The sequence below is a fragment of the Auxenochlorella protothecoides genome (assembly GCF_000733215.1).
Source record: "Auxenochlorella protothecoides strain 0710 unplaced genomic scaffold scaffold37, whole genome shotgun sequence".
NCBI lineage: Eukaryota > Viridiplantae > Chlorophyta > Trebouxiophyceae > Chlorellales > Chlorellaceae > Auxenochlorella > Auxenochlorella protothecoides.
Genome location: NW_011934458.1, coordinates 153960 through 172626, shown reverse-complemented (window position 1 = coordinate 172626; position 18667 = coordinate 153960). Strand labels below are relative to the sequence as shown.

Here is an 18667-nt window from a genome sequence, read left to right as displayed (position 1 = left end):
CCCGACCTCGTCCACGACGCTCGCGCCCCCCCCCACCCCCCCCCACCCCCCACCACACACACACACGCAAACACACACACACACAAATGTGTCACAGGAACTGGCATCGCATTCGATGTCCATCCAACAGCATTTGCCATCCACATCCCACATGCTCCTTCTACCAGCATAGCAGCCACAAACGGTTCTTCGCAGGCTCAACGCGTGAGCAGGGGGATGTCCAGGGCATGGAGAGAACCATAACTATGTCTCCCTGTCTCCAGGGCAGTGTCCACCTATTGGACCATGCAGACTGGAACATTTCCCAACTGATTTACACTTCCCATTCATACCTCTCTCATGCGCCCTCGCAGATACAAAGCATCCTTCAACAGGCCAGTGTCGAGGTGAAGGCTGGCACATTTGTGCCCGCCACGTCCTTTCCCCACATCTGCGGTGCGGTTTGGAGGGAACAGAGCGTTGGCCCAGCCATCGACGAGGAGGCATGGGCACGTCCTTAGACCAGAGCAGTGTATGTGACCACCACAAATCTCCTTGCACTTATCTCCCTCGGTCGAAAAGTACCATTGAAACACGTTGGAATGTTCCAATAACATCAAAGAACGATGATCCTCCTGGTATTTGTGTAGCGTGCTGCACTGAGTTGTTGTACCCCTCCCTCATGCTTCTTCAGCATTGCCAATCTACGTGAGAGCATCGTGATCCCTCGTGGCATGGAGGCGACAGGGTCGAAATGCCAGGACTCGATTGGGACTTTGCATTTGTGCAAGGATTCCTCATTTTGATCTGCGAGGGACAGCAGAGCTCAAGGAGATCCTCCGCCAAATTGGTAGACGCACACACACCTTACTGTCTTGACACCGGGCTCATTCCCAGAGATGGAGAAAGTTGTGAGGTCAAGGCCTTGCTGCCAACAACCTTGAATGCCTCGCCTGATCAGTCCCTTCCTGAGCGTCAGCTCCGATGCCAATGCCAGGTTCTCGAGTCCAGCAAGAGTCATTGTGCATATCTCTGCTTCCTACCAGACATCCCTGTGCTATGCACCGTGCGCGTACCTGCCATCCCCTTCCGCAATGCAGTTCACTATAGACCTTCTGTGCACCGACCAACAACTCACATTCGAGTTCCCCTGATGGCAAATCTGGCATGTCCATGCCTAGAATTGGCGCTGGCCTGGTACACCTGTCTGAAGCTGGAGGTTCTACTCCCAGTGTGGCAGGCTTACAGCTTTGAAAGTTCATCTTCAATCAAGGACGCGAGAGCCACGACCCCTGGTTCCTTGCAAAACGCTACCTTGTCCAGTTTCAGGCGCATGGCTGCCCGAGCTGAAGTCTCTCCTATGCATGCCACGGGGATCCTTTGTGCTGTCTCTTGTCCAATCAACTCCACCCAGCTCCTGCGATGGCATGAGTAAGTAAGCTGGGGACGATGATCGACGCAGCTTGCTAATTCTATCTGAACTACAGACGCATGCAGAGGGTGGAAAGCGTCCTTTCTATGGGACTCCCATTGTCACCGTACCTTATCGCCGATGGCGAGGCAATGGCCACCAGTGCTGCTTGTTGAGCCTGGTGAAGGCCCTCCTCCGTCAACTGGTCCACAGGGAGAGTGTCGTAGGTGTTGAGTCGGGTCACAGAGAATCCTCGCGCCTCAAGGAGGGATTGCAGCGTTCCTGCTGCCCGCACGCTGGCAGGGTAGAGCACACGAGCAGACGTGTTGGTTTGGTGCGGTAGCTCGGCTCCAAAGTGCTCTGCATTTGCCTGGGAAGAACACGAGAGGGTAATGCATGTTAGCTCTCCAGGGAGGTGTAGTGGGGAATGGCAAGCCCAGCTGCTGCCTTCGAGTCAGCTGTGTCCATGGGGCCCTCTGCCCTCAGACCTGCCCTTACCACGGATGGAACAAAAGAGGGTGCGCAAGCGGAGTCCGTAGCTCGAGCCAGTGCACGAGCTGTGCCATCGCCCACGACAGCGACGGGAATCGAGGGCTTTCCTGCTTCCAGCCACGCGGTTGCATAGACTGCTGCAGACTCTGGCGATGTCAGGCAGACCCAATCAAAGGCGCTATCTTGCAGCTTTTCCCGCAGCAGACAGCTGTGAGGATGAGGAGGTGGAGAGATGCATCCCGTGGGTTCAATCCACAGAGCACCACAATCACAGCTGCCCACACTGATTCCAAGTGTGAGTTTTCAAAGCAGTGGACACACCTGTCAGGGCCCTTGGCAGTCTCTACCATGGGCAATATAAGAGTCTCAATGTTCTTTGACTTGAGCAATGACTCCAGTTCCTCATTCTTGCCGTGCTCGCGCGTCAGCACCACAGGTCCCTTCGAGCATGAGACCGTAGCCCACCGCATGCACCGGATCCGTCCTGTAAGGGGGGCATCGGGAAGACTGAAAAGGTATTGCAACAAGATATATCTGGACTGGGATCGTTCGTGGCAGACCTAAATCTCAACTGGTTGTGAAAGCTGGCGTGCCAATCCGTCGGTGATCGCAGGATCGGATGGCGTGGCGTTGGCCAACGTCGCCAAAGGGCACCCCCGAGAATAAAGTTGCGCCCATTCTTCAAAATGTAGCTACAAAGTCAATCAATGACTCAACGCGATCGAAGAGTTGGAAGTAGAAATGTCTGTATGCTGGATGCCTGATCAAGGGGTGCCATTCCCGGCACACCACCATGACGATTCCCAAGCAAGAAATCGCGATCAGCTATCTGTCGACAAATCCATCCCCCTCCATGCTTGCGGTCGGGCAAGCAATTCCTCCCTTATCTCTGACGTTACAGGCCAGGAGATAAGCCCCATTCAGCCCGCTTTGCATGCTCTAGGCATAGTCAAATGTGGATGCAAAGGCAACGCAGGATGCAGATGGAGGGGTGGCTGCCATCACCCATGCTCCCCTGATTTCCTGTCGACCTGTTTCTTGCCCCCATCAAGCACATTGATCGACCCTAGCGCCTAGTCCATGCCACCTGCCCGGCTGTGAAGGGTCAAACCGGGAAAAAATTATAGCCAATTTAAAGGGAAGGTCTCAACATACAGGGGGAAACACAATCTCCTTGCATAGAAGAGGGGTTGTTTCTGCAGGGCAGTAGGGGCACTTGAAGGATCTGGTCATGGATTTTGCAATCTTGAGTATGCTCTGTTTGCACATGCAGTGACCACATGGCAGGATGACGGGTGGGTTCTCAGGTGTGCTCTGCAAGAATGGGAAATATGGGGTACAAGTGAGGTATGCTCGTTGTGTATCTCAAAGCATTCTAGACCACAAGGAAAACGACAGATGCTCTGGGCAGCAGGGACTCATCCCATTTCACTCATACAGTACGACAACACCTGCTTTCTCGCACCTGCTCCCGCGAAACAGGGCAGGCAAATATAGAGTTGAAGGTGAATTCCCTGCCCAGTGGAATATCAACTGGCAGGTGCGGCCCACTCCCGTCATCCGCGAGGCCCTGCTGCATCGGCATGACATTGGCGAGCTTGAGAATTGTGGGCAGCGAAGCTGCACCCGCGGCCACTGTTACAAGGAGGGGACTGTCTTGTGCCTGGCGAAGATTGACGGCAGGAGGAGGGGGAGAAATCAATGATTAGGGGGGCGTGGAAAGCAGTGCACATCGCATCAGACAAGCCAATTTGCTGCTCACCGACCACGCCAAGGTCTCCAAAGCATCCCCAGCAACACAGAGTAACGCGGCGCCAAGTAGCCATCGCACAACCTCCCACTAACCTGCCCCAGGAGCGCACACGACTGCGACACAAAATCTGCGGCAAGACTGTCCCACACCTCATCGCCCAAGAGGTTGGTGTATGGACTCTGGGTGGTCGGGCTGTGTGCAAAGCACAGTGCTCCCATGAGCTGCTGGATGCTGGTAAGCTCAGTTTGCTGAAAGCCCTGTAGATGCTGGCGTGCATACTGCAAGGCCGCCAAACGTCCTGGGGGATGGCACCACATCCTGGGTGTGACGGTGCACGATCTCAGAAAACACCCCCAGAGCAGACCCTGCCCAACATCAGCGACGTCAGATGTCTGTTGCTGTCTCACAGCGAATGGACAAGGATCTTGCCCACTACAATTGCGCACCTTCACTGCTCAAGATTTGGAGAAAGGCAACCTTTCTGACATGAAATTCAAAGGAGCCCAGTGTCCCACTGGTTTCCTCTAGCCGAGATCGGTTGGTCTCGACCCACGCCAGTGCAGCATCGAGATTCTTGCTGTGGATCTGGGGAGTGCATGGATGGGCTATGAGCGGAAATCCCGCTCTGGCATCACCCACGAGAGCTCACGTTTCCTGCAGTAAAGGACCGCCGTCTCACCTGCTGCAGCACAGCATGCATGGCCTCATATGGCTGTCGCAGGGCATGTGCATGCGACAAGCCTGTCTCGGCTGCCAAGGTGGATGCCACCTCAAACTGGCCCTCATGGTGTAGATGCTCGAGAATTGCCTGCAAGCCGGTGACAGGAGGACTTTAGAAGCCCGTCCTCATTCAAAGGAATGTGTCTGGCATGTTTGTCACATTGCACACCTGGTTGAGCAGATTTGTGTCTGAAGGCTGACCGCCCCAAGCTTTCGAGATGTCTGAAGTGAAGGTCTTGTCAATTGTCTGCAACAGGGAGCTTCATCGGGGTGGTTTCCATTGACAGCGGAGACGTTGCTATGCACAGGTCTCTGGACTCTGCAGAATGGCACAACCACCCGCCGTACCCACCTTGCCAAGGGTCCCTACTGCTTTATGGAGGTTCTTGGTTCCAGATGCCAGTTTGGCGTCCACCTTCAATAGGCTCAACGCCTTCGCCGTTGCTCCGACAACCTCGCCATCGGGGCTGCCACCACCGAGTATGGCACGAGCATGCTGCACCTCTTCCAGGCACTTGCCCACGATCTCCATAGCCTGTTTACTGCACGTCTCCTGGGCGATGACAGCCCGCTCGACGTCCTCGAGGAGTTCGGCAAATGGGTCCATCGTCCCTTCACTTAGGCACAGTGGTGCAGGTAGAAGGCTCTCCGGCAGCCATCCTCTTATGAATCATGCAAAGAGCTTGCAGAGAGACAGAGGAGTAGAAAGATAGCATCACCGATGGAGATCATGATAGACTGTCTGCTGTGCGATTATTTCTGCCATTATCTCGGGTACGTATCGGAGCCCGGGCTCCATCCGGAGGAAAGCAATGCCTGGTCGGGGAGGTCAGAAAGGCACAACTTTTACTGCCTCTCCAGGAGTACACTCTAGGCGACCCGAACTCGTGAGACGGCAGGTTCTCGTCAAGTAGCACGCTGTTAGACTAGTCATACAGGCCTCAAAATCCCTACATTGCGTGAGAGCTCCCTACTCTAGACTAGTCATGGCAAAACCAGGGCTCAAACTCATGAACTTACAGTGTTGCCGGCAGTCTCCGCAAGATCAACTACGATGACTTGGCAATACTGGTGAGTGGACTCAACAGTGTCGGGAATGCCGATGTAGACACCATCTCTTCCACCGGTAAGTAAAGTCTGAATGACCTACATTCACACATTTTGCACCTGGGTTCCATGATGGAGTATCTATGGCCACGCACCCCAAACTTGCCGATGAAATGGGGCTGAACACCCTCCTTATCCTCGACAAGGTAATGGCATCTGTCACTTCTGGGGTTCGGTGTGTGCAAGAACAAGAGCTTCCCGGACTGCATGGCAAGAATAACAGGGGCATGCCGTACACTGTCCCTGTATGCCTACACTGGAACACTCCCCAGATCGGCTCGTATTTCCACCGAGACGTCGCGTGAACCGCACCACGATCCTCAATGGAAATTACATGAGCAGCATTAACATCTCCCGCTGAGCATGTGAGCAGGCTGTGGGTAACGCTGGTACGATAGAGTAGATATAACCGCGTGTCTGATCTTACGTACTCCTGAAACGTTGACATCAGAAAACCACAGGAACTGACATCTTCTCAACATACCGCCCCTCCCCTAGGACAAGTCCTTGCAGCAAGGCAACAATATCTCAAGCGGCTGTTTCGCAGAAAACATCCTCACATTCCCCCCTTGTAATTGTGGAAGATTTTGACGGAGAACCTCTATAGTAGGGCAGGTGGCAATGTAATGGAACATTGAAAGCTTATAGCCCTCCTTCCAGTAATCGTAGCAGATCATGGGACAGCTTGGAATACTCCTGGACAGTTGCAAATCACACAATCTTATTAAGGCAGTGCAAAGTATCCCAATGTCACGAGTAGATAAAGCTGAGCATGTGCCGATCTCCCCTCATCCAGGGCCGTCAAATGTAAATTGAGGACAAGCTGGAGCCACGCCCAGAACCATTAATTCATCGAAGAGGGTCGCGAGAGCAGAATCACATGCAGCAACACAAATCTCTGTTAGATATGGGGCAAGGGAGGTTCACACACAAGCAAGTTCAAGATTACAACTTTCTGCATCTAGATAAGCAGCTACTCAGGCTTAGATGCCAAACCGCATGGGCTATATATTACCTTGAATATTCATTCTTCTTCAGGACAGTGCGACTGCTCGAGACCATCCCTGCAAGATACTTGCGGAGGGATTGCTTGCGGTGGCGAAAAACAGAGAGAATACTCTTAGCATCTGGCATGATATGGTACCTACTTCCAGGAACTGCCCACCAAAATCTCATACAAGTCCACCCTGGAATGCCAATTTGTGATCTTGCCTGCAGCAAGGGCAGGGGTTACCATGTTTGTTAATCCTTGTACATGTCCTCTTCTTGCAACACTGTTGGGGACCCTGAGCATGGAGTGCATGCTAGCGATCACAGTAGCTTGCCGATCTTGGTTGCGTGTAAATATAAACTAGCAAGTAGCGTACCTGGGTCTCTAGATGAAACTTAGATGCGGTTGGGGGTATCATTCAAAGGAGGAAAACATGCTGAGTTGACTTGTGGCGAAGGGATAGCCTCTGAGAGGGACAGTAAATGAATCTGGTAATTCAGCGTACATCCGTCTGTGACACATGACTCCATCGGTCAGATATGGCGTCCTTTTGTTGTTGCATTCACCTCTATCGTCAGCTTAGCCGTATGGTCCACGACGATGCTCGCTTGATGAGCCATCGGACTGTTCCTGTTTCTTGCACCAGTTTGGTCAATCTTCACCGGATAATGGATCTAAAAGGACCGGCAATTTACCGAGCCGTGGAATTACCCGGCGATTCGGGTGGTATCCGGCCTTTCTAAATTCCCGTGCGACTCACACATCTCAGGCTGCCAATTGCAATTAGTAGCGTTCTGGGGGAGGCAATCTACCAGACGCAGCCATCTCTGAACGTTAAGTAGGGTAAGGAGTCCCATAGAGACTCCATGCTCGCAGATTCACAGCTTTTGTTCGGCCATCGTTACCCCGAACATAGTACAGTGGAGTCCTTGTAATTCTCTCAAGCAAGCCGCTGGGTTGTGCATGAGAGCTGTCTGAGCCGGCTTGCGTCACCACTTTTACTTACAGTAAGGTCCTATCTTGTATTGACGCAGAGTGCACTCCCGGCAAATTTTCTACGCGATACGATATACTGTGACTACTTGTAACGCGGAGTTCGGTCAGGGTGTAATGCGATGTAGTGATTGCCCCTTTCATAGGATGCGCTTTCTTACCAATCTCAAACATGCAGGAAGTTTGATCCTCCGCCTACTGCAGTCATGCTATGTCTCATATACAACTGCTCATAGGTGACTCAAGTAGACTAGTCCAGGATGTACTCGACGGCATTTGTAATGCAAGATAAATAGTCAGGGCACAAGCAGAGGGATGCCAACACTTCCGCTCGAGAAATTCATGTGGGTAGGGTATGCAGCTAAACAGTAATTGTCCACTGCCGGTCTATGCAGCCACGCAATGGAGCTCTCTGGATGAATCGGATGCTATCTCGGGTACGACAGCCGATACCTGCTTGCCAACATCCTAGGCTGTCGAAACAAGATATCGAAAAAACATCCGGGTGAAGAAATGCGCTGTTGTAAACAACAACGACGCACGGGGTGTATAAGGAGGAGACTGAGGGGGAAAACAAGTCAGACGCTCAAATCGTTTGTGCTCTGTATAATCTGAAGCCTGACCGCCCTTTGTATGATGTGTTGCAACTTGACAGCATTCCAGCTCCCTCATCTTATCGTTGCGTTCAACAGATGTATCATTGCTTGCAAAGTCTCCAAATTCTTTTAGAAAAGCCCTCACTTCGTTTTACAGAATAAGGCAAGCTTTCTTGCGACGAAGCGTTTACGGAGTCAGCAGCCTGAAGCTTTCTTGACACATTTCAGGGCCGGTAAATTGCGCACCAGACGCAGTGTAAATGAAAGCGGAGCTGGCAGTTAACAGCAACATTCTGTGGGTTCCTACATACACTGATGACAGTGGTAATCTGAGAGCCTCCTACAAATATTCCTACTTGCCTAATCGATCCTGACTGTCAGGCCAATTAGACACACAAGGGACTGCATGACGTTCCCTCATCATCAGATATAATCATAGATGGCGCAAGCCTTTTGGGATGTCCGCCCCTGCATTCTACCTTGAACCTGTCGAGGGAGATACAACACATGAAATCAGAATATCATCCAGCATTTCTTGTTGAGGTTTATCTAGTCGCATCAGAGTTAGCATGTACGATCCGTTTGCTTTTTATTTACAGCCATCTCATCCAACCTCGCACCCGCCTTGCTTTATCATAGTGAATCATATCTGGCTGTCAGCTAGGCGTTCCAGGCCACTTGTTGCCATCCACGATTCTATAACTAGGAGATGACCAAGCCTGCGTGACACCCTGTGTTTAGTGCTTCTTGTGCTCTCAGTTGCTCGAGACAAGTTCTACAATCCCGAAGATGCCTGAAGAGGCAGATTATTCCGCACAGCTTTAAGAAGCATGCTCGATCATGACCAATCTATATGTCGAGTATCGACAGCATTGTTTCCATGCCATGCGTGCGCATTGCTTCATGCGTAAGACCCACTCATGTCTGCACGCTCACGACCTTAATCTTGGCATCCGAGCATAGGCACCGCATTCAGAGAGAGCACCACCTCATCGCGATCTACGCTATGATGTGGAGATGGGCCATGGAGGTAGCAAGACAGATCAAAATACATCGCGTTGTGCTCGTTCCAGTCAGATATTCATATATATACTCCATTCACAGCACGACGACTGCTCTCTGGCAAAATCCCAGATATGGCAATGGAGATTGTACCAACGTGACACTAAGGATGGTGTTTGACGTGGTAAGGCCATTTGTTTCTGATCAGATCGCTCTTTGACAGACTAAGGATGCGAATGGACTGTTGTGCTCGTCTTCTGTCGCCAGCATTCCAAGCGGCTTGCAGGATGATTGATTGCAAGCCAACCCGATGATCGCTGTGGCACTGTTCATGGATGGTATAGCAGAGCATGCCAAGATTAGCAAAGGGGTACACCGTGCCCCTGTACCGTAATTTATACGATCTCTAAACATTTTCCCGTCTGAATTCCTATTGTTCTCATGTACAAGTTGCCCCAGAACGGCCCTGTACAATGAGTTAGTCAGTCACAGATACAGAGATGCTGCAAAAACAATGTCGCGCTTGATACTTTCGATGGCCTTGTCACACTTCGCTGCGAGTTCAAGCTCCCCAATTGTTCGGAGGGCGTTACCCAACTGTCGAAGCAGTTCTTCAAGGCGCCGAATGGCCCGAACAATGGAACCCTGCAGTGAACAGAGACAGATGGTTTGAGCACAGCAGAGCTACTGGTACATTGAAACCTAACACCAGGAATCTCGCCCTGTTATACTGTCGACTCGCGTTTGCACGTTCTGCTCAGACCCACCTCAAGGATACCACTGGATTTCAAAATGTCCACAAAGCGCGCGCCCTGTGCCCAGGCTCCAACGGTGTCCATGAGCGAGGGGCTGAAGGATTCCACATACTCGTCCATGTCCATGGGCATCTGGCAATCATTTGCCACCTTGCAGATGCGCCTGTGGTAAAGATGTCAGAAGTTCTGAGCACTGAATTTGCACTCGTCAGTATCTATTCGAACTCTCGCCTTACCTTGCCATGTCTCTCACTGCAGCAAATGGAGCTTCCAGCCCTTGTGGAACCTTGCTCTTGCTCTGTGTGTGGATAGGCGAGATCTTTATAGTAGGCAGCTACACACTCGGCTCGTGGAATATCCTAAATCAGCCCCAGCACCTACCTCTGAGCGATCCTGCCAGACAAAACACGACAGGATCGCGCAGAGCTGAGGAGTGCTCAGCTCCTTGAAGAAGCCGCTGAATACCAGCTCTGTTAGTACCAGCTCATCCCCTGTACTGATCTCAGATGCAACGCGACCCTGCAGCGCATTGTGTGATCGTTTCCTTTGGTCCAGAGGGTGGTATGGTCAGCCAAGCGTTATTTGCCGAACCTCCGCAGCACTGGCTGTCAGCTGGGTCCCATTGAAACCTTCATCTCCGAATTCTAAACTTCCGTACCTTGAGAGTCACCACACCCTCTTTGCTGATAAATTCCAGGCGTTTAAGTATCCTCTTCCGCTGCTTGAGCTCATCCAGCATGACCAGACTTTGGGCTCCCTTAATCTCCTTCCGGAGGGCTTTCATTTCAGCAAGGCATGCCTGCACGGACGAAGCGACAATTTCTAGCAGCTGCGATACTGTCCTGGTAAATCAGTTCTCCTGGCACATACCTGTTTTTGCTTGTACGGTTCCAGGATGGTGGCAAGTGTGCTGCTCCCACTCAGAGGATTCTTTGAGAGCAAGTGCTCTACATGCTCCAGCTTCCTCTCTAATTTCCTATACACATCCTCCTGCAAGCCCAGATACGTGGATGTTGCTTAGATCGATCATCACGGTGCCTTGTCGGGTATACCAGCAAGCATGCCGGCGATCACCTTGACATTGATGTCCTTCACGGGATCTAGGAGAGGTGCGCTGCCCTTAAATCGCCGCTCCACTTCCACAAGGGCCTGCAACCGTCACGGCGAAAGAATCAGTGTGCAGTCGATATAATAGAGCAAGTCTGGGATGGGATAGCATTCACACGTGCCTTGATCGCGTTTTGTCGGCTCTGCACCGATCGGAGGTCTTGGGGAATGTACACCCTGAGCGAGCTTATGGCTGCTATTTCTCCCAATGTCACTGCCATTATGAGTGCTTCCCCGTCCGAGTTCGCGGGGATGGGGATTGGCCGCCTGCAGATCGGTGCGCAATAGCAGAGTGTCAACAGGCGAGGAATGCGAAACTCTATTATCAGGTTGGGCAGGCAGCATTAACCGACTATACTCGACATCCACCTTCTCATGTTAGACTTACCGATGAGATTGCTGGGCGCTGACTTTCCTGATGTTGACCAGAATGTCTATAAGGAACTCCTTGTCCTTTGATCTGGGCTTCTCGTCGTCCTTGCCCCGCTTGCTCTTGCTCAGCGCCTTCTGGAAGTTAATGATGGCGCCCCAAACAGGTGCATGTGTGGGACCTTCAGCTGAGCCATCGGTCTCGTCGGTCGCTTCCGCAGCCAAAGATATCTGCACAAGTCTGCCGGGTTGCAAGAATGGTAGGGCGTATTTCGGCTGGTACAGCAAGCTTCGCATCTGTTGCTGAAAAGCTACCAATTGATCAGTGAGCATGAGATACTCTTCGATGCTATGCTCGTCCGGGATCTTGAAGCTTTCGTGTTCCCCCTGCAGGAAAGGGAGATGGATGAGCTTATGGGTACGTTGCACTCGACCGGCAAAGCATGCCTTCGACATGATAAAGAGAATCCCGGCCCACCTCTAGTCGCCTGAGCTTCTGCTGCAAGGCAGGCAGCAGCCTCTCCGTCTGGAATTGCCGGTAACTGCGGTGCATAAGCTCCTCAGGCTCCACACCTTCCACCCTCATCAGGTTCAGCAGCATATTATACTCGAGGTGAAACTCTGCACAGCACCGGGGAGGGTTGGGATCAGCTTCCTGTCCGTAATGAGTGTTAAAGAAGACTTCTCACGTTTCATCACTCACCTGAATATAACGTGTCAGCAGCACCCTTCAGCATCTGCTTGGCAACGCTAGGCTCCATCCTTGCGTCCAGCATCATCACCACCAAACCTTCAGGTGAGGTGGAATCAGATGTGGGACGTGGCTCCGCCCAGTGCACCAGATGGGTTGACTCATATGCGAGGGTAAGGAGGAGTAGTGACAGGCCACTCACCCTTGTCATCTAATCCGCGCCGCCCAGCTCTGCCGCTCATCTGGATGTACTCTCCACTAGATACCCAGCGGAAGCTGCCACCGTCGAACTTTCGGACGTGAGTGAAGCAAACCGTCTTGGCAGGCATGTTCAGCCCGGTGGAAAACGTCTCGGTTGCAAAGAGGGCCTGCAGAGTAAGCGTAGAGAGTACTGTGGAGTGCACAAAATATTAGGCGGGGTTAAGGTATGACTGAAACAGCTGCCTTTCCGGGCAATTAGGTTCCACCTTGATCAGGCCTTCCTGGAACAGAATCTCGACCATCTCCTTTAGAATTGGGAGCAGCCCTGCACCGAGAAGCGACCGAGGATCAGAACATGGAGGGCTTACATCTTCCATTACGATTATTCCACCTGCATCGATTTCACCTGAATGGTGGACGCCAAAGCCTCTTTGGAGCATGGGGAGTAGGTTACGTATTTGTGGCAGTTTCTGGTCCTCTATTGATAGGACGTCAATGGCACTGCAGAGTGGTAATCGGCGGAGCACGACTGAAGTTCATGGCACCGCTGAGGCTGAGTCCAACATGCACCTGAGCCTCCGTCTGCTATTGGACCCCATTGGTCCTCACACCTCGTGAAGACAGCTTCGATCATCTGCTTCTCCTCAGCCGTGTTCAGGTCCATCGCAACCATTTGCATGGCCAGGCTTTCACATTCCTTCTTGCTGAAGCTGAAAATGATTATCTGCGCTTCCAATGTGCGAGGACAGCTCAGCGTCCTGAATCCAGAGTCCATGGTCAGAGCAACATGGTCCCCAAGCCAGGAGCAAGGTGTGATTAACTGCCTTACCGGATCGAAGTTTTTCTCCATCACCATCTTGACAAGCTTGGCCACGTCAGACTTTTCCTTTCCATCTCCTATCACGAGGGTGGGATCGCCTCCGCCTGCACCCTTCTTCTGCCTCTGCAATCGTGATTAAGCAAGGGAGAGTCGGGGCGGTGAGATAGGAGGCTCGCTGTCTCTCCGTCCTCTACCCAGACTATCCCACACACCTTGGAGGCCGAAACAGAGTCGCCCGTGACGTCATTGACGACTGCAACAGCTTTGCCAAAGTTATCCTCCCTGTCATCAAATTCGCAAGGGTCAGGGTCAGACAAGCACCGTCCTTGCCACGCCGTGCAGCAGACAAGGCAATCACTGGATGAGATGTCGGATACGGTTCATGTACCAGCTCACCTGAAGTTACCCCTTGAGTCGACCACCATGTACAGGCCATCGCCCCCCGCCGGAAAGACGTAGTGCTCCAGGGGTGTGGGCCTGTACTCGGTGTACACGACGTGGCAAGGCGACCTGGAGGGGTGGTGAAGGGTGTGGCTTACCAAGAGGAGCAGCGGTGACAGGCGCACCACCCTTTCACACTTGGCCCGCCACATACTCGTGTATCTTGGCAATCCACTCGGCAAACTCCCTCGCATTGGGAATGGTAGCCGACAGGAAGGCAAATCGAGCACATCTTGGGGCCAGGATGATGCTTTCTTCCTGCAAGGATTTGTAGGTGTAATGAATTGGGCATCCATGACATCTTACCCGGGGTCCATGCGCCCATGTCGTACCAATAACTCAACACGAATAGTAGCCTTACCCAAACAACTCCTCGCTCCTTGTCTCTCAGGTAGTGGATCTCATCGTACACCAAGAGCTGGACCTCCCTCACCACCTAGGAGGGATGAGGCACTACGAAAGCTGAGCACACCATTTACCAGATTTCTGGCTCTCAGTAAGCCAACCTCATGTCGGTACCCGATCCCCTGCCACTTCAGCCATTCTGCCTTGCCTCAGATCCGCGATAGAGCATGCTCCGAAGAATCTCGGTGGTCATCACGAGGCAGCTGGCATTTGGGTTGATGGTGACATCTCCAGTCATCAGTCCAACATCTCCAAACTCTTGCTGCAGCTCCCGGTACTTTTGGTTGCTCAAGGCTTTCAGCGGAGAGGTGTAGATGACACGCTGCTTGTCTCTGATTGTGTGACAGGGAGGAAGCAGTAAGACATGCATGGGGTGAACATCGGAGCCTACCCCAGACGGGGATCCACAGCAAGGAGCCCACTGCCACGTGTCGATGGGCGCACCTGAGTGCCATTGCAAAGGCATACTCTGCGATAACGGTCTTCCCTGCTGAGGTATGAGCAGCCACAAGGACAGAGTGTCCTGCTTCCAGGCAGTTGATTGCCGTTTGCTGGAAGGGATCCAGGGTGAAGGGGTACTGCCGAGCCATTGGCTTAGAAGAGTGAGGAGGGGGCAAGAGGCTTCCATGGCTTCCTGTCATGTTTGAGAAGTCGGGGGACGCTCTAGATGAGAAATGCTCAACTGCAGTTTGGCATGCTCCACTCCGCCGTCGACCACTTCCTGGAAACCCACCTTGCGGCCAGGCTACCTCGTGAGTACAGGACTTCCCACTCATCTCGACAACATTTATAGGAGTTGTGCAGTCGGTCCCGGCTTCCTCCATCGCCAGAAGCGGTAATTTAGTGGTGCAGCGCCTCGGTTATGCGACCCAGTGTGCGGAGTACGAGTTGGCGCAGGAAATGGGACACATTTGCTTCCGTCCGATTCTCGCTTCTGGTTCCGTCCTTGTTGGTGAGAGACTTACCGACCTAGTGGCTTGCAGTATGCAGGGCTCCAGGGCAGACGTCGCTTGCATGCTGTGGCGCCCTCCTCCTGGCGCGCTCCGGAAGGAAATCTCCAACCTCGCATGCCCAGCCCGAGGGTGACAGATGACACCCGCGGAGGCGATTCGTTTCCGGCTACTCTTGATCAGTGCTCCTTGACAAGCTGCGTGAACCTCATTCCCGGCACCGCTCGTCGCTGTTCTGCCGGGCGACTGGCCTGAGCGTCAGCTTTTTAGTAAAGGTCGCGACTCGCCCAGCCGGCCCGTGCATGATCTAGAGCAAGGAGCAGCGATGGCCAAGAGTGTCACCAGCTTGGCTGTGGGCGCGGGGGCTGCAACCGCGTACCTCCGCCCCGACCTGGTCGCTGGCGCTGCCAGGGATATGGCCTTCGGGTCGTTTCCCAGTTTTTCGACCGTCTCCGGCAGTAATGCAGCTTTCGCCGAGACGGAAGCCTTAAAGGCGATGGTGAGTCTGGCTTCGTCGAGCCGGAACACTCGCGGTGAAGGCGTGGTGGACGGGGCTGCTGTTCCTGTGTCGCTGACGCTGCCCCTCCCTGCACAGGTTGAACAGCTCTCCAGAGACCTGAAATCTCATCAGCAGCGTGTGATGGTCGTGCAGACAGGGAACGAGAGGTGTGGTGCAGGCCGTGGGGTAGCTTCACATTGCCCGAGGGCTGTGCCTGTTGCTGGCTGAGATCACATTGTTGCGTGCGCAGGGTACCAACCTTTCAACCCCTTGCCTTGCAGGGGTGCGGGCCTGACGACGTACGCTGTCGGCATCGTGGGGGTGGGCACTGTCTTGTACCTGACGGTGGTGCGTGGCTGGCGCCTGGGCGACTTCCTGTATGTCACCCGGCGGGGCCTGCAGCAAGGCCTCGGCCAGCTCCACACACGTGCGTGTCTTCTTTGGGGATGGAGGGCACACGAGACATGCACCTAGGACCACTTGGTTTGTAAAGAGGTGGTCAGTCTCTCGGGTACGGAATCTCGTCCCTGCATGCCCCTCCAATCGCTGACATCTTGCTGTCAACGTGGCTCTGCGCAGGTTTGGAGGGTCTGAATGCGCGCCTTAATGACGTCAAGGCCCGTCTCCAGGCTAAGCTGAATGAGCTGGGAGGTAAGCAGGACGCCACCATCGCTGCCCAGCGCGAGATGTCCCAGCGCTTGGATGAGGTGGGCCGGGACGTCACAAACACTGGCAGCCAGGTTCGGCAGATCCACGGGAAGGTCTATGACATGGACTCGGCGTTGGTGGAGGTTGGCGCCAACCAGCGGCATGCCAACCACGGCATCTTCATCCTGTGCAAGGCGGTGGGGGAACTGATGCAGGGCTCCAACATCGCGTCGCGGGCAGAGCTCCTGGAGTTCACCCAGCACCCAATCTGGCAGGGAGATCGCCTGCAGGTGATGAAGGAAGGGGGGTGGGAGGGAAGGGCAATGGTGCCCTGTGGGATGAGCGTGAGGACGGTCAAAGGGCTATGAAGATGAGGTGCAGACAGGACCTTGAGAAGGAACAAAAAGGGAGGTTGTCAACCCAGCCAGATGATGGGGAAGCCGGGCGCTGAAAGGACCTGGATGCACAATATCACCCTTCACACCCCGTCACTTGGTGCAGGGGCTGGAGAGCGTCCTGGGAGACATGGATGCCAACAGCAAGGGCAAGCGTCCGTTCCTGCTGGGCGGTGGGCGGGGCTCCTCACCAACGACAGAGCTTTCCTCAGCTCGAGGATCGAGCAGTGCCACAGAGGAGGACCTGTCCCTCCCAACTTTTGGAGCCATGAATGCGCAAGGCATCTCCTTGCTAGCCACGAGGTCCCTGAATGGTGTGCTGCGAACGTCAAACCTTGGACATGTGTGGTAGCTAGTATGTGTGCCCTGAGCGCTGTCCACTCCCATTCAGCCTGCTGTGTTGTCCCATGCCTGTACCAAACACTTGTAAACACTACGACGCCAAAGCGAGAGTTGAAGCTGCGTGCGGGCGCACGTGGCCTGGAAGAGCGCTCAAACTTGTGTCCAGCGACAACAACCGCAGGTTCATCTCGCTGTGAAGCAGCCTCGCGCATCAAAATCCTGCAACAGCGCACTTTGCCTGACCAGGACCCGATTGGCAGGACGTGGTGGGCCTCCAGGGACACCTTATGTCCTCCGGCGTAGGATTCGAGAGCATGGTGGACTCCGTCTTCCTGGACGTGATCCGGGTGGTTCCACAGCTCCTGCTGGTGGTCCTTGTCGTCATCGTAGCAGTACTGATCGGGAAAGATATCTTGAATGGCATGCGGCGGCCCTTCCTCAAGCCCGACCAGTGGCAAGCGCTCCCCCTGACTGAGGTGAAGAAGACAACGCATAACACGCGCCTTTTCCGCTTCGCGCTACCCCATGTCGATCAGCAGCTGGGACTGCCCGCGGGTCAGCACATCACGCTCAAGGTTACAGGACCCCATGGCGACGAGATCCTCAGGTGTGCCCCAGGCTTGGTGGAGGAGGTCGATGACACTTTCCCAGCCGTGCTGCTGGGTGGGCGCCCTCGCCCTCCACGTGACAAGCGCCACTTCATCGCTTGCCTTGACTCGGCGAGGTCGTGACAGCCCTTCTCAATCTCGTTACAGGCCCTACACACCAGTCTCTGACATCTCCCAGCGTGGGACCGTCGATTTCCTGATCAAGGTCTATCCCGAGGGCCGCATGTCCCAGGCGTTGGATGCCCTGGCTGTGGGAGACAAGGTGCTCTTCAAGGGGCCAAAGGGGCGATTCGTGTACAAGCCGGACACCTGGAATGCCATCGGCATGCTGGCTGGGGGCACGGGGATCACGCCCATGTACCAGCTGCTGCAGAAGATCCTGAAGGACCCGAATGACACGACAGAGGTGCAGGCAGGGCAGAGGGGGGGCCGCAGATTGGCGAGGCAGGGAGGCCACGTAGCTCCACCTGCAAGGATTCATGGCTGACGAGGAGAAGTTGTGCAAGGCCCTCACGCGAAGGTCCGCACACAGCGCCTGCATCCCCCGACCCGTCATCCAAACTTCCTTCACACCCAATGGGCAGATCTCGCTGATCTTTGGAAATGTCACCGAGGATGACATACTGCTGCAGAAGGAGCTGGAGGAGATGGCGAGTAAGCACAAGCGATTCAAGGTGAGCGGAGCAGGGTGCACCTGCGGAGGTCTCTGAAGGCCTGAGGAACCGGCCTGCGTCGTTTGACGAGTCCTTCCTCAGGCGCCCATGTCCGACATTGGAATCGATCACTCACTGAATCCACACGTCGTGCCATTCTCTCCCCCAATGCAGGTATTCCACGTCCTCAACAACCCTCCAGCTCAGTGGACTGGAGGTGTTGGGTTCATCTCCGAAAGCATGATCAGGTATTGGACCTGAGCTTCTCAGCCTGGGGTGGGGTGGGGCGGGGTGAGGCGGGGTGGGGCACACTGTAGACTGGAGGCCAGCCAGGGGTCAGTATAGAAAGGAGAGCACCTCCTGTCCCAGGATGGGTCGTCGATGCTGAGTAGCTTCTGTTCTTGACATCCACTGTCGATGCACGTTTACCGCAGCTCCAGTATCTGCCTTTCCCATTTGACAGGGAGCACTTCCCGGCACCGGCTGCTGATGTCCTCATTCTGCGGTGTGGGCCTCTGCCCATGATGAAGGCCATGGAAACCCACCTGGACAGGCTCGGGTACACCCGCGAAGTCCAGTTTCAGTTCTGAGGGCCTCTTGCAGTGGCTTGCATGCGACTATCTCACAATGTTGCAATGCACAGCAAGCAGCATGGGTAAGAATGCAAGGGATGAACAGGTGAGCAAGCATCATCCTCGTCGCCTGCCCTGTGAGCGTGGGAACAGGCCGACAGACTGCC

General features: G+C 54.1%; 4 protein-coding genes across 4 annotated transcripts in view; 2 read left to right on the top strand and 2 right to left on the bottom strand.

Annotated features, from left to right (window-relative positions):
* F751_3526 (Glycosyltransferase-like protein gnt14) overlaps window positions 1-390 on the top strand; it is a gene marked incomplete at both ends in the record, with an annotated part of 2834 nt that extends 2444 nt beyond the window's left edge. Inside the window, one exon of the mRNA XM_011403439.1 lies at window positions 354-390. Within this exon, the coding sequence (XP_011401741.1) occupies window positions 354-390 (37 nt within the window). The remainder of the gene's footprint in view (window positions 1-353) is intronic.
* Window positions 391-3028: 2638 nt separating this feature from the next.
* F751_3525 (LisH domain-containing protein C29A3.03c) lies at window positions 3029-3548 on the bottom strand (the record flags this gene model as incomplete). Its single annotated transcript, XM_011403438.1, has 2 exons — window positions 3029-3196; window positions 3348-3548. Coding segments are annotated over 2 exons (369 nt in total), but the record flags the coding sequence as incomplete, so codon positions are not given.
* A 7742-nt stretch (window positions 3549-11290) lies between these two features.
* Window positions 11291-14423, bottom strand: F751_3524 (Superkiller viralicidic activity 2-like 2; the record flags this gene model as incomplete). The annotated part of the gene is made up of 14 exons (XM_011403437.1): window positions 11291-11662; window positions 11754-11896; window positions 11979-12065; window positions 12169-12334; window positions 12434-12492; window positions 12574-12668; window positions 12779-12891; window positions 12997-13110; window positions 13200-13269; window positions 13384-13497; window positions 13583-13686; window positions 13790-13864; window positions 14030-14165; window positions 14278-14423. The coding sequence occupies 14 exons, from the start codon at window positions 14421-14423 to the stop codon at window positions 11291-11293; spliced, it is 1794 nt and encodes a 597-aa protein (XP_011401739.1).
* Window positions 14424-15108: 685 nt separating this feature from the next.
* On the top strand, window positions 15109-18518 carry F751_3523 (NADH-cytochrome b5 reductase 1; the record flags this gene model as incomplete). Its single annotated transcript, XM_011403436.1, has 10 exons — window positions 15109-15282; window positions 15379-15449; window positions 15564-15709; window positions 15862-16220; window positions 16432-16498; window positions 16914-17274; window positions 17423-17681; window positions 17860-17949; window positions 18103-18176; window positions 18392-18518. The coding sequence occupies 10 exons, from the start codon at window positions 15109-15111 to the stop codon at window positions 18516-18518; spliced, it is 1728 nt and encodes a 575-aa protein (XP_011401738.1).
* Between the last annotated feature and the right edge of the window lie 149 nt (window positions 18519-18667).